General features: G+C 34.5%; 1 protein-coding gene across 1 annotated transcript in view; it reads right to left on the bottom strand.

The window, feature by feature from the left end:
• Positions 1–230: 230 nt before the first annotated feature.
• lonp2 (lon peptidase 2, peroxisomal) overlaps positions 231–16520 on the bottom strand; it is a 48944-nt gene continuing 32654 nt past the window's right edge. The window contains 4 exon segments of the mRNA NM_001008573.2: positions 231–850; positions 4156–4340; positions 6761–6968; positions 11916–12034. Coding sequence (NP_001008573.1) covers positions 629–850; positions 4156–4340; positions 6761–6968; positions 11916–12034 — 734 coding nt within the window. The 3' untranslated portion in view covers positions 231–628.

Consider the following 16520-nt stretch of genomic DNA (forward strand, 5'->3'; position numbering starts at 1 on the left):
CATGCCTCGTGTTTTCAGGCCAAAGCTGTCATGCAGGTATTACAGTCGTCAAGAACACATTAACTGTTAATCGCTCCAAAAAGCAGGTCAAATGGCAGCTCTGTTTGCACTATCACATATCAAATGATGAGCTTCATGACAAAAAGAGCAGCCATACGAGTTGAGTTGCCAAGAAGAATCACTATTACAGCATTTCAGTCGTCTCAGTGGGAACAGATTACACCAGTGTATTTGATCAATTATAAGTCCATATTTATTCAGAAAGACAGTTAGATTGTCATCATATGCTATCAACATCACTGTCATCTGCTAACCTCCACTTCAAAGATACTAATTAGACATTTCCATTCTTTATCAACATAAAGTTGTCAACATTAATCTTATTTTTAAGAATTTTGACACTGGTTAAGCTCATTTTGCTTCAAAACATTAAATGTAGTTGTCAGTTCTACAGGAACATAATTGTGTCAATAACACTCATACGTTATTAAATCACAAGTTAATCATCAATGAGAAAAGGAGAGAAGATAAACTGAATATCTTTCAAAGATGAAGTAAATTGAAGTGCTGAGTGTCAAACTTTCTCTATGAGGAAAACAGTTCATGAGCTCATCTTGCAAGGATTGTCTCAGAGTTTGCTTAGAACCTGTGGATGGTTGACGGCTGAGGGAAATCCTCCATCAAAGGCAGCGTTCAAGACTTCATCCAGAGTGCCGGCCAGAACAAAATCCAGGTCTGCTCGCACATTGGCCGGTATCTCCTCCAAATCTTTCTCGTTGCGCTTGGGGATGATGATGCGTTTCAGATTGGCCCGGTGCGCTGCCAGGACTTTATCCTTTATACCTCCCACCTGTAGAGAAACAAGACGTGTACATAGCGCACACCATATGTATCAAATATTTGGCAAATATAAATTCCATACTCAAAACAGTAAACAAAAACAAGAAAAAGGAAACAATGCAAATAATACAAATCGAAAAATATAAAAACATCCCACTCAACGCACAGATATAAATATCTATTCTTATCAACAGTATGTAAAATAAGCAAAAGAGAACAGTGAGAGACACAAAAATACAAACAAACACACAGAATAATGCAAGAAAAGAAATATAATATAAATAATATCATTTAAAAGTAAAATAGAAAATATAATTTTACTTGCAGGGAACATTATGGAATATTATCAAAATACTAGTTCTTATAGACTAAAGGTGCAATATCAAATGGGCATGCATACTATCACCAACAGGGAGAACATCTAATCACAGAGATTTAAAGGTGCTATAGAATAAAAAACTGAATGGATAGTGTTCGACCCAGATTTTCAACAGTGTACACTAGATAGGAGATTTAAACAGTGGGTTTGGAGAGGAATCATCATTCAGTTCAGTGACCTCTAACGGACATTTCATGAGTTATCAGACCTTATCAGATACATTTGGCCAAGACAAGCAGGACTTTTACAGATACTTGCAAGTTAGAGATTACTTCAATAAAAAAAATAGAAAATAAATTTAAGGATGATTATAATTTGATCACAGTATTTTCGAAAGCATGCATAAAAGACGAAAAGAAAAAACTGGTCTCTAAATTATATGAATGCAAACAAAACAGTCAAACTCATTCATCAAATTACATAAAACAAAAATGGAAGAAAGAGTCAAACCAACAAATCACAAAGACTGGACAGATATGTGTGTCACACATGCAAAAACCACAAACTCGAGAGCTTGGAGAGAGTTTGGATGGAAAAATCTGATGAGGTTCTTCATAACTCCTAAACTGCTAACCGTTTTCACGTTTTTTGGGCTTGCCCAAAAATACAGACCTCCTGGTATGAAATAGTGATTGAAATAAAAAAGACAACTGGAGAAGAACTGGACTACACGTTTATCACATTATAGCTTGGGAAAATACCAGAAATGATTCTAACTATTGACAAATACCTAATTCAAATCCTTTTGGCAAGTAGCAGAAAAGCCATAACTGGAAAATGGTTTCAGGCTGATGCTCCAACAAGGGCTCAATGGATAGGAATTGAAAAGGAAATACACTGTATGCCGAGACTGACTTTTAACCTAAGATTTCATTCAAAAAAGTGTGACAAGTACTGGCAAAAATGGACTGAGTATGTCATTGTAAACAATTTGTGATAATGTACATCAAATGTATTATGACTTGATTTTGTAACCCTTATGGTAATTGCTTTGTTTTTTACTACTATTTTTCCCCCCGTCCATTTATCTCCTCTAATTTCTAAATAAAATTTTAAAAAGAAAAAATTAAATAAAAAAGAATGAAAGACTGAATTAATCAAGGCATAACTGAATAATGAGAGTTCAGCACATGATAAAGACACACTGTGAGTCTCAAACAACACTATTTTCCTGTTCTCCTGTAAATCCTGTGTGTGTAAAATCCTGGTGAGAATCAGGCCAATCCAAACACAACACTAACTGTTACTTAACACTCAGGATCATTAATATGCGCACCCCCAGAAGTATTTGATTGGCCACCATGTTTCATAGTGAGATTACAACAATTACACTGTTTTTCCTTTTTTCTAAGTTTAACACAGATTATTACGTTTCCTATTAGGGTTGGGTAGATTGACGATGCCATTGTCCATTGCAGATGGCCGATAAACATCACGACGCTGAGCCGGCATTGCATTCCTTTGCCCCGCCCCTGTCGCAGCAGCAACCCGCTCGCAAAAAAATACACACTTAGACCCCGTTTACACTAATATGTCTTAGTTTTAAAATGGCATTTTAAAAAGAAAATGATCCACATCCACACTGGTGTTTCATCTAGCATTTATGAAAAGCCCTCCTTCCACACTATACTGCTGAAAATGCACATCATGTGACCACAAACACACACACACGCACGCACGCACGCGCGAGCTCCAGCAGTCAGCGGGTGCTTTGAGCACAAAACCCCGGACAGCAGTCATTTCTGTCTTCATGATAAGATGTATTCATGGTCACGAAACCAACTTTAGTGAACACAACCTGCACAGGCTGTGAATAAAAGGTAATGAAGTTATAAATAATGTTCAGTTTGTTGCACAGAGCGATCGTTTGAGAGCCGAACTGAAAGAATGATTTGCAAGTATGTGTTTTTTTCTCACAGTGACAGCAGATATGAGCCGCACTAGGAAGTGAAAGTGAAACCTGTGCGCACATCATTTAAATGATCATATCGCATTTTAGAGTTATGATTACGACAAGCATTTGATATGTTTTTCTTTCATAGCGAACACACTGTTGTGCATGAAAATAAATGTTTACTGTGTCAGTATAACAACCCTATCCTACAGTATATATAATGTTGAATATAATGGTCAAAAAAGTTGTCAATGAGAGATGGCAAGCATATGTCTCAAATATAATAATTCAGTTTTATAATTATGAATAGTTGTATTCTGATGTCATCATTTTACTGTGAATTAACAAACAGGACATATTGAAAGTCTGTTCAAGTCCACCATAATACAAAATGTAGCATTTTAAGCATACCAACACATAGGCCTAATATTATTATTGTTGTTTTACCATATGTTTGAGAATTAACAATAATAATAGACTAACCATATTAACCTTTATTTTACATTTACAGAATCGTAAGAAAGAATCGTGATTTTGATTTTAAGCAAAAAAAAAAATCGTGATTGACATTTTTGCCAGAATCGTGCAGCCCTATTTGAAAAACTGAACTACCCTGATCCAGTTACTATGACCATTCATGTGAAGCTGCTTTGACACAATCTACATTGTAAAAGCGCTTTACAAATAAAGCTGAATTGAATTGAATTATTTGTGTGCAACTTATCTTTATTTATTTATGATTTGGTTATGGGTAAAACAGGGACCATGTGGGTCAGATAGTTGAAAAGGTAGGCTACAAATAATTAATTTGTTATGAATTAATTAATTAACCTCTGCCTACCACAAGGATGCCATCGTCGATGTTTCACATTATACATTGTATGATGCCAAATTGGTCGACATCGCCCAACCCTATTTCCTATATATTTTGGGTTTTGAAAACAGCTTTTTACAGTTTAAAATACCTTACATCTATGGATGGAGCGTCCTCATCAGCCTCAAATAAAAGTGGTGTGTGTGTGATGTGCAGTGTGTTCCTCACCGGCAGCACCAGTCCTCTCAGAGTGATTTCTCCAGTCATGGCCACATCTGACCGCACCAGTCGCCCGCTCAACAGCGAGGCCAGACACGTCACTATCGTAACGCCAGCCGAGGGTCCGTCTTTAGTGACAGCGCCTGCTGGGAAGTGCAAGTGGATATCGGTGCCCTCCAGAAGATCAGCACTTCCTACAAAACAAACATCAGGCAAACACACACATGGTGACACACCAGCCTCAGTGAACATGGAAATTTACTCTGAACATAGAAATGTGGAGTTAAACAGAAAAACTAAGACAAATAGAAAGAACAACTACTTATGGTCATCAATGATCACTATATGTACAACTCTGTAGCAAAGCTTGCAAGCTAGTAATTTGATTTAAACATAATTATCTTTTGCATTTGACTCTAAAAACAAGGCTTCGAAAAAAGCGCAGCACAGCAAGAGATCCACGTGACAAGATATTATGAACATGATGTAATAATGACAATAATGCCCATTTAGAAATATGAAAACAATATGTTAAGCACATGAGGAGATGTCATAACTCAGGATATACTGGACAAAGCCACAACAAGCGCTTCCTCCGCCCTGGTAAATAAAACAGTTGTCATGCCAACTTATAACAACAAACAGTCAACTATAAACAGAAGCATGCAACGGTTGCCCCACCTCAGAGCTCTTCTAACAGCACTACTTGTGAAAGTTGAAGATCTTTCAACTTGACACGGTGTAAAAAATGTGGTGCTTAAGTGCATTGCGCTTCAAAAGATGCTAAACAAGAACGTAACGGTCACACAAGTCTGTCAAGCGCACATCTACATTGAAAAACAATAGAAAAGTAGAGGAAAAACGCATTCTGTGTGAACTGCCCCTTAGTGAGCATACACACCCTCTTTCTATGACAAGATGTGTCAACATTAATTATGAAACAGATACTTGTGCTTATTCATTACATAATGGTACTTACTCATAAGATTTAATATTAGATCATAAGACTTGTTCCTATTAAATTTATACTATATTAGCACATATTCATTAGACATTCAGATGGTACTTTTTAAAGGTGCAGAAGGTGATCTGCCTAAATGCTAACCGGTTAGCATTATATGTTTGAAACCCTGCTGTCCAAAGCCACGCCTCCTAAAATCATTAGATCATGTCATTCGCCAGTTAAAAAACTTTATAGTACTTTATAATACTACAATTCAGAACAAAACACTGGTACGTTTTTAGTTGTGTAGCAAGCAAAACTTGTCATAATGTATAATATTTCATGCATGCAAAGATCACTGATCCCACTATCATATGCTGTTCTAAAGCAACTACTGTATGCTTAGTGGTTGACCAGCAGCGTGCAGGAATTACATTTATTACTAAGCCATACTTGCATGCTATTTCAGACCGAATATTCAGAGTAGCATGATAAACAATATAGGGAGGGCGTCACAGGTTGTCATTGTTCAAAAAAGAACCAAATGTGATGTGAATATAAAACCAACTTCACCTCAGCAAAGCAAGCTAGGCAGAATAGTGCTATTTACTGATGTTTTGTTGTTAAACTAAATAAAAATCTACATTATTGAGGCTGTAAAAGGTCTCTTGGCTGTAAAGGATGGCTGAGCAACACTTCTCTGCATATAAACCATTCATAAAACAACCCAATCTACATCAGCCTTGATTGACCAAAATAGTTTAAAATCATATCATTACCTGTCTAACAGAAATACTTCAGCAATGGTGTCCTCTATCCTCCAGCGTGCAAAAGTAACTCCAATATTGATTCAGGATTTTAAAAAGTGCAGATGGCAGATCTGCGTGAACGGCTGCGCAGTTGTAGAACTCTACATTTTTGACAGACATTTTGGCTAATTATCAGAATTACAGGAATTATGGGTCCGACTATTTTAAATTAAACAAACCCTTTTTTTATCTTATGCACATAAAAATACATATAAACACTTATAAATCATTTACTTTAATCATTATTATGATAAAATGTTTCTGAAGACTACTGCACCTTTAAACAGACACTAGCACCTGTTCACTGCAATCTAATACCTAATAAATGGATAATAATAGTTATTAATTCGATTCTAGTACCTGTTTATAAAAAATAATAACTTTTTGTGCAACTGCAAACCCGAATATGCAAATGAAATATGGCCATATGGATAATAAAAATTCTTAATATAATAAATGGTCTACTAGACATCTACTATCTACCCAAGTTCTAGAAACTAATGAATTAATACTAGTATCTAATGAATATCTACTTAATAGGTAGGATTGCCTGAAGTAGTAGTATCTAATAAATGAATACTAGTATCTAAAAAATAAGTAATTAATAGTACTTAATGAATGACATACTTCAATGAAAGTAGTTATGCTACATCTTATTAAATATATTGAATAATTCTTGTTTCTTTTAAAACAGAATAAGGACTAGTACCTTATGAGTAATACTTAACAAAATAGTTACTACTAGTATCCAAAAAAATAAGTACTGGTAGCATGAAAATAAATACTAATACACTTAAATGACGTGTCTTTTAAACAGTGGTTGTGTGTAGTGCATGTAGTGTAGTGCGTGTGTGTATCTCACCATCATTGAGGAGGTACGTCTTAGCATTGCTGCGCAGCCAGCTTATGGCTAGATGAGCGGATTCCTTCATCACATCACCCAGCTGACCTGTCAGAGTCAGCTGACCTTCACCCTCCATACGACTGGCCTCCACAAACATGATCTCTCCACCCATCGGGGTCCAGGCCAGACCAATCGCAACCCCAGGCAGAGTCAGGCGCTCAGACACCTTCAAACATGGACAGATGGGGTTACAATTTTAACATTCGAACAATGCCTAAAAGAGGGTTTTATGCCTCAGTAAATTTTCATGCTGTGACAGCAGTTTATGTAAAATATTAAAGGATCCGATATGATATATTTTGACATTATATTTTTTGTTAAAAGATTTGACAAATTAAATACATGTATTTTAAATGTGTTGTATATATGAAATTGAAAAAAAAAAAAGAAATTGCGATGTTTTGTATTTCTGCGATATGCAGTTGAAGTCAGAATTATTAGTAGTTATTAGTAGAATTTTTTTCGTTTTTAAATATTTCCCAAATGATGTTTAACAGAGCAAGGAAATTTTCACAGTATGTCTGATAATATTTTTCCTCTGGAGAAAGTCTTATTTGTTTTATTTCGGCTAGAATAAAAGCAGTTTTACATTTTTTTCAAAACCATTTTAATGTCAACAGTATTAGCCCCTTCAAAATATATATATTTTTTTCAATAGTCTACAGAACAAACCATCATTATACATTATACACAATAACTTGCCTAATTACCCTAACCTTCCTAATTAACCTAATTAACCTAGTTAAGCCTTTAAATGTCACTTTAAGCTGTATAGAAGTGTCTTGAAAAATATCTAGTCAATATTATTTAATCTCATCAGGGCAAAGATAAAATAAATTAGTTATTAGAGATGAGTTATTAAAACTATTATGTTTAGAAATGTATTGAAAAAAATCTCTCCGTTAAACAGAAATTGGGGGAAAAAACAGGGGGCTAATAATTCTGACTTTAAAATATCCAAAAATATAAAAAAAATTATTAAAAAATGTAAGCACAGATAAAACAAAATAAACAGTGCTTTATGGTTTTAGGTGGAATATTACATATATTAGGAGAATATTAGGAGTTAAATTCAATTATGAGAAATTGAATCTGAAAAATTGTATAGTATAGTCTTCATTTGAAAAATAATTTAGCTCAATTAATGTGTTAAAGCAGCAAACTTTATTTTCTATAATTTCCTGTTCACAAATGGTGTAAATCAGTCACAGGCCTTAAAACACATCTGAGTTAAAAATAAAATTATGTAAATTATAATATTTTATATTTATATAAAATTAGAATGAGAAATATATATATATATATATATATATATATATATATATATATATATATATATATATATATATATATATATATATATATATATATCACACAAATATACTAATCACACTAATACTCAAATAGTCAATGCATCGCATAACGGTATGATGCATGAATGTGCTTCACGCAGGTGAGCTGGCTCGACAACCACCTGTAGGACACACTCCTCCTTAATAAACAAGACATTGAGTTAAAAACTCTCATATGCTTTACATGTTTGTTTATATAACTGCTATTTTCATTTATAACACTCCATATTTGTGTCTTGTTTAAATACACTATGTACAGCAGCTACTCTAATTATTTTCTTTATTCTCTATTTTCACCTGGGGATACTCATTCTGAGGTCTTTAGAGATTATGCTGCGCCAATTATGCGGTCCAAGACCTGTGAAGAGACGATTCCAAGGTTTCCATAATCCTGGACCAGGCTGCATCCCAAGCTGATGCTGTGGTGGTCATTTAGGAATGGAGTGCATGAGACTGATTCCTGAAAGACCGCCGTGACGAATGATTAAACGTATTGATACAGTGGGCCAGCCTGACCTGCCGCTAGCGCCCGACTTACACCTGCAGCTTTTCCACGATGGACGCCCAGCTTCTCCAGCCTCCAGCGCCTAGACTGTACCCAACAGAGCCTGGTTTCTCTCAAGGTTTTTTTCCCTTCACTTTGTCAATTGGTGAAGTTTTTTTTCCCTCGCCACTGTCACCACCGGCTTGCTTGTGGACTTGTGGAGCTGCGCTTCAGTGTATTCGCTCTACAGTGTTTCAGCAGTAAAATTTAAACCACACTGAACTGAACTAAACTTCAACTCTGAAATCTGGACTTTACTAGAAAGTTAAGCTGCTTTGACCCAATCTATATTGTAAAAAGTGCTATAGAAATAATATAATTAAATTAAATAATAGATTATGGTTAAAATACATGACTCAACAAATCTTATGTACTGAATTGTCATTTTTAGTTAATTATAACTAAATTAATCTTGCAATGTGACTATTGCGGATACACGTTGCATTATCGATGCTGAAACGATATTGTGCAGCGCTAATGCATATAATATCACTTTCATCACATTCTTTTGACAGAAACAAAAATGTGAGTTCTCCAGTGTCTATTCTACATTTTGTTTATTTTGTCAGGAACGTATTTAAATGTTGTGTGGATTCTTGGGAGCATTTCTAAATTCCACAGAGTGGACGTAAACTTTAAAAAGTAAAGAGAAAATAATAATAATCTGTCATCACCTACCAACCCTCCACCTGTATCTTTATCTTTTTAAATGTAAAATATAAACTGCTAACCCTTCTGATTTTTATTTGCAGCACATATAAATTGAGAATTTGCCCATTAAGAGTAATAAAAAATGGGTCTTTTAAAAAAGACACTAACTTTTGATTGTGTGCTAGCTAAATTAATATATGTTAATAATATAATAATAAATGCTAACACAAGGGTTTGGATGAGCAGGTCTTGGTCGGTTCTCAAAGGCATGGAAAGAATGCAGAGCGAGATAGAGAAAGAGAGAGCACAGCAAACACAAGACCAATGACTCGCAGTCCAAAAGGTTTGTGGACAAATGAACAATGACACTACAGGACAGCACTGATCTGCTCTCTGTTTGAAAGAACACAGATGGCTGGATTTGACATTTTCTGAAGAAAAGAGTCATGCTAACTTGCTGCTGTGATGATTGGGTTTTTTGGTGACTACATACCCCAGCTAACATAGATACATGAACACGAACAAATGAACACACACACACACAAACACACACATGCCATATTATCTCTTGGTTATATGTGACCCTTCTGTCATACTGGTGCATTCAGAGCCAGTCAATGAACATTAATGAGCAAACTGACTGTGTGCCTGTAAACATACTTATACATTATATACAGTTGAAGTCAAAATAATTAAACGCTCCTGTGAAATTAAAAGGGCGACACAGTGGCGCAGTGGTTAGCACTGTCGCCTCACACCAAAAAGGTTGCTGGTTTGATCCCCGACTGGGTCAGTTTTTGTGAGGCATTTCTGTGAGGAGTTTGTATGTTATGCCCATGTACTTGTGGGTTTCCTCTGGGTGCTCCAGTTTGTTTCCCCAACAGTCCAAAGACATGCGCTACAGGTGAATTGGCTAGGCTAAATTGTCCAAAGTGTATGAGAGTATGTCCTGGTACTCCAGGTTGGGTGCTGAGCGTTGGGCTAATGGCCCACCTCATAAAAATTAGATGTTGGTGAAACAACAACATGGCTCGGTTAAATACCAGCTAGATATTAAGGTTAGATATAAACGGCCCTGGGAGTAAGTAAGTGAAATTATAAGTCTTTAAAAAATATATATGTAATAATTATTACTTAAATGATAAGTCGAGAGACTTTTTCAACACATTTTTAAACCTAATAATTTAACAACTAATTTCTATTAATTATTTTATTTTGTCTTTGTTTTGGTGACAGTGCATAATATTTTTCTAATTATTTGGCAATCAATAAAACTGATATAAACATGTAAAGCTTGTAGTTTGTCAGTTCCCCCTAAATGGATCAAAGGTCTTTTTCACCTCACCTCATACTTCAGTTTCTCATCAAACCTTACCCAATCAAATGCTCTCCTGTTTCTCTCTTGCTGAGTGTAGCTGTAGCTTAGCTCGCCTGCTCTGCTCTGCTTAGCTTGCCTGCTCTGCTAAGTTCGGTTTTTATTTTAAACGTAATTACTAGTCGTCATAATCACACTCCACCAATCATATTAAATACTTACTCAATAAATATTAAATACTACCAACGTGAGCTCACTGTGTTAGCATCGTAGCTAACATATTTCAACAGTCCAGCTGTAAGTATTGTTAGTCCACTTTTGAGCTCATCTTTGGCCTGTTTTCTCAGTCCTGTATAAATGTTTACAATCCCATATCAAGATTATAAAACTCTGTCGAGTTATTAGGGTTAGAAGTTATTAGGGTATTAGGGTAACTAGGCAAGTTAGGATAATACGGCAAGTCATCGGATAACAGGTTTGTTTTGTAGATAGTTTCTACAAGCGGGTTATAATACTGATCATATAAATGTTTTTAAAAAACCTTTAACTTATTTATTCCAGCCAAACTAAAAGTAAAAAGACTTCATGCAGAAAAAAAACATTATATAGAATACTGTAAAAAAAAACAATTACAGTTTTTCTAAATTATTTATCATCTGGAGAAAGTCTTATTTACTTTACTTTAATTGGAATAAAATAAAACGTACACATTTTTGGTCAAAACAGCCAATATAAGGTCAATTATATTAGCATCCTTAATAGTTTTTTTTCCAATTAGCTACAGAACAAGCCACTGTAGGCAACCTAACTTGCCTAGATAACCCAATTAAACTAGTCAGGCATTGAAATCATACTTTGAACTGAAAACTATCTTGCAAAATAGCTAACCAAATCTTTTGTGCAGTCATCACGGCAAAGACAAAAAATAAACTTTTTTTATTTTATTTAATTCACTCCATTTAACAGCACCTGGGAAATAACTGAAAAAGAATTTAAATTTAAGGGCTAAAAGTTTTGTCATGAACTATATCTAAAAAAAAAAAAAAAAATTGGGTTATAATAGTAATTACATGGGTAAGGTTAGGTTCATGGTTAGGTTTATGTAATGATGACTATGATAAATACATAGTTAGTACAGGTAAAATAGGACTGTAAAATAAATAACCACCCTTCATTTTATTAGACCCTGATCCTTTTTTTCTATATGTATTTGAGACATAATGAGCTTTCAGGCATTTCAGTGATGCTAACCTCCATTTCAAAGAGAGGCGGTCCAAGAATATCCTTCAGGGCAATGTGGTCAATGACAATTGGCATTTCAGGAGGTGCTGCAATCCCAGAATCCTCCACCTTACTGTCTGTATTCTGCTCTGAAATGTACAAACAGAAAAGTACAGGTGGGTTTTATTTGTTTAAAACTTGTGTCGATATAAAAGAGGTGGGTGACTGACATTTCACAAACTTAAAAGTAAAGTCCATTTAAGCGGAGATGCAAAAAAAAGGAAAGTGAATTACAAGAGACAAATGGCGCTATAAAATTTGATCAGGTCTGCACTTCCATTATCACGTCTATTTGAAGCTTTTCATTAAGCAAGGTGACAGACATCGAGGCCAGAGGGGGGAAAAGTGAAAAGAAAGCAAAGGCGAGAAAGAGAGCTGTCTGGAATAATGGAGAATTATAGGCTGGAGAGAAAATGCCATAGGGGTCCAGTGAAGGGGGAGAGCAGGTGCTGTCTTCATTTTGGGAGGAAACAATAAGGTATTATGGGTTTTAATATCAAACATTATAACGGAAGCAGCTTCAGGGTGAATTGACTTTACAGGGTATGTCTGAGTTTTTCTGAACGTGACTGTTGTGTATTACCCTTTGGCAAGACACACTATTATATATATATTATGTATATATGTCCACTGTTGCCCACAAATCATGTGACTAGACTGTTAAATGAAAAGGAGGAGCATCATGTTCTGCGGAACAAAGAAGGAAAGGGCATATGCCTTGCTGAAAAAAGATTTTATTGTGCATGACTGATCAGTGCACATTAATCTAGAGAGAAAAGTTTGCTTTCCAAATAATAAAAGCCATCTGCCAATCCTTCACAGACCCTGACCTGTCCTATCTGTTTGTACTTTTTGTAAGATTACAGATATATTTTTTTTTTACATCTTTTTCTTTGTTCATATAAAATGCATTTGTAGTGCACTTTTAAAATCTTTATTTTACTAAAATATTGGCTTTATTTCACTATTTTTTTTTATTAAAGTTAGATGTAACATCTCCTTTATGACAAAATTAAAGCTATAAAAATGTACAAAAATGTATATAATAAATATATTAAGTAAAAATAAAATATAAAATTAAACATTAAATAGTTTTTTAATGTTTCATGCATTACTAATAAGCACTTTCATATTTGCTATTGTTTTATCAATTATATTTAAAAATGTTAAATTAGTTTATCTACTTGGCAGAAAAAGCTTACTTATGCACTACTATTAATTTTATATTTGCAATTGTTTTATTATTATATCAAAATATTTTTTGTTAAATGGCTAACAAATTACTTGGCAGAAAAAAAATTCTAATAAGGAAACACAGAAAGAACCCAATGTTTACAATTATGATTATAGGTTACTTCCAGCTATTTTAAATTAAATTTTGTATTTCATTAAGTTGTAAAGTATGTTTTTAAAAATGGCAAAATAATGAATGAAAATACAGCCCTAATGAAAGCAATTTTACATCAGGAGCAGGCCTGACACGTTAGTCAAATGACCAACCAAATTACACCTGCTTTATTTAACCACCCTATTACTGGATGGCATTAGCAACTGAAAAACTTTAGCAAGATGGCAAATCCACAGTATATTCCACATCATAAAATGCAACAAACAAAAAATGCACCTTTAAAAAACATTTTGCTTATTTATAAGAAATGGAATGGCTACCTAACAAACAGACTGTCTAATTTCCTGTAACTGCAGAGGTCAATGTAGACCATACGATGAACCATACGAGGACTGAGCTGAACTGAAAGTACAGAGAGAGCAGAGCAAACAGCAGGAACTACATGCGACAGCTGTCATGATGTTAAGAATAAGAACAACACCTGCTAGTACAAACCAAATAAAAAATAAAAAAAAGATAAAACCTGATCAGAAAACAGAAAACAAAACCTGAGCCATGACTCATCACACAATAAATAAAACACAAATTATAATAGTATTCATTAAAACAACTTACAACAACATCTCAATAAGCACCCTTGTTCAGTGGTCAGGGCACTGATTAGGGAGTCAGCCATTTTAAGTGCTGTCTCAATTGCAGAATTCTTCCAGTGCTCTGTGCCCTGAAAAGTCCCACGATGCACCATAAAAATTATTGATACGCGCCCTTAATATAAGTTTAAAAGCATGAAATATGAATCTTTTGACCCAAAGGATCAAACGTAATGACAAACGAGAGATGTTTTCCTACAAACAGTCTGCTTTTTACTCATTTTTAACATGAACGACCACAGCTAGGAAATATCTAGCAATCATTTTACAGTTGTTTAATGGCTAAAATGATTGGTTTGAATGGTATATAAAACAATACAATTTTTTAGCCATAAGGAGTTTTTAACAACTTAGTAAAATTAATATATGAAACATATTAGTTCTGCTGTTGTTTATAAACACCAGTTTTGATGATTTACAATTTTCTCATGTCATGCTCAGTGTGTCGCAATGTGTAGTGAATCAAGTTAAAAAATGTTCTTACCAGTGCCTGAATTCATGCAATCAACCTACTGATAAACAACCTTGGGAGCTAGTGGTGCTGATTGAGACGCACACATAACTGTAGCAAAAGCTTTACGTTTTAAAACTGGATTTTGTCTTATTTTTGTGTTTTGCGGCAAGTAGTCATGTAAAAAGAGGGATAAACTACATCCAAGGTGGCTGTTTTCACTTGTATAAATGCCTTCTGCTTCATCCCAGCAGCTGATAAGTCTGTCAGGATATATTCTGTCAAAACAACCGCCTGGATGTACATTATCCCTTACTTGTCATCACGACTTACCCGTGTCAGTTGTGTCACTTGACTTCACTATTCATGAATGAGTGCATCTAAAATCATAATATAGTATGTGAAAAGTAGTTCGCTATCTCCAAATTCAATATTCAAAAACAGTATGCAAGTAGTAACCGGATGACCTACTACCATTGTAAGAATTCTAAAGTGTTCATCTAATGGACTCTTTACTATTCCATGAGGACACAAGAGAGAATTTAGCTGTTAATTGAGTAGGTATTACATTTGAATTTACATTAGCATGAGTAGAAAAGTATGTTCTATATGGTATAAATATGAGTGGTATGAAATGTGTATGTGCTACATCTGCCAGACTGTCATTATCAAATGACCGATCCACAACAATTGTGTTGCTTTTCTACAATTTATAAACACATGTGGCCTCATGGGATAGTGTAGCATTCATTGGATCTCCCCTAAGGCATTGTTTACACTAATACATTTTAATTTTAAAACGCATAAGTTTTAATCCATCCACACTACGCAGGAGATTCGAGCGGTGAACACGGAGCATTCTGGGAGTGCTGAAGAGGCCGTTTTCATTTTAAAACGCTGCTGCTGTTTTACTATTTTAACAATAAACTGAAAACATGTTATAAAGAAATGTCAACTTCATTTTGAAATTAACAACTTAACACACACCAAAAATGTTGAGGCGCCGTGTAGCTACATATTTATATGACCGTCATCTTCACTGTTCGCATATTTAAAACAAAACGGAGCCTATAACATTACTGCCTTTTTTCATTTTCAGTAAAAATATGAAACATACCCTCTCTTTTGCTGAATATAAGTTTTAATAATCAATAATGGCCACTATAAAAGTATAAAGTACAAAAAGTGTATACATTATAGGAAATAAAGGCAAGCAATCAGTCAAATGTGCACAATCAGTGTACGTGGTAACATAAATTAATATAATAACTTATCTTTGCGCTCAGCCAAAACACGTTACTCAAGAACAAGTAATAAATTCAAATGACCAAAGTTGGGGAATATGTCATTAGATATAAACAACAAATAAATTAAATATCACGTTTAATAAATATAGTGAGATTAGATCCAGCGGCAGATTCTTGATGAACCGTTTGACGTGCACGGCTTTCACCTGGGGTTCTGTGCTCAAAGCACTCACTGACTGCCTGGAGCTCAGACGCACGTATATGCTGTAGTGCTTGCCAGAGTGTGGATGGTCACGTGATGTGCGCTATTGAAATGTCAGTGTGGACGTGGATAAGTTTCGTTATAAAACACCGTTTTAAAACTAAAATGTATTAGTGTAAACGAGGTCTAAGATCCGAGTACGTCATCTGAGTACGTCTCGCCTATGGTTTTTCTAATACAACGAATTTGGAGATACTACTCTGCTTTAACAAAAGTATTAGTATGAAATTACGTGATTTCTGAAGCACCAACAGACTTCTAAAAAACCAAAAAATCTGGATCATGGCATATCCTCCATCTCTGATTCGTTAAGCCCCGATAACATGGCTGGTCCATTTGTTTTGAATATTTTTTGTGCTCAAGTTAAAAACAAAATGAGAAAGCAAAAGTGCATCCTATGTTTTCTTTTCAATTTATATGTGCTGAATGATGTCTTTGTCTTCTTATCTAAATGACAAAAAATTTTGTTGTTTTTTATTGTTACAATAACAAAATCTGTGATCCATTTTTTTCTCTCAACACAATTTAATAATCGCAACTACCATTATAGTCTATGTTTTTATTTAATAACTGTATGTAAGCTACAATTTTGTATTATAATTTTAAACCTACTTTTT

The sequence above is a fragment of the Danio rerio genome, chromosome 18 (assembly GCF_049306965.1).
Source record: "Danio rerio strain Tuebingen ecotype United States chromosome 18, GRCz12tu, whole genome shotgun sequence".
Classification (NCBI taxonomy): Eukaryota; Metazoa; Chordata; class Actinopteri; order Cypriniformes; family Danionidae; genus Danio; species Danio rerio.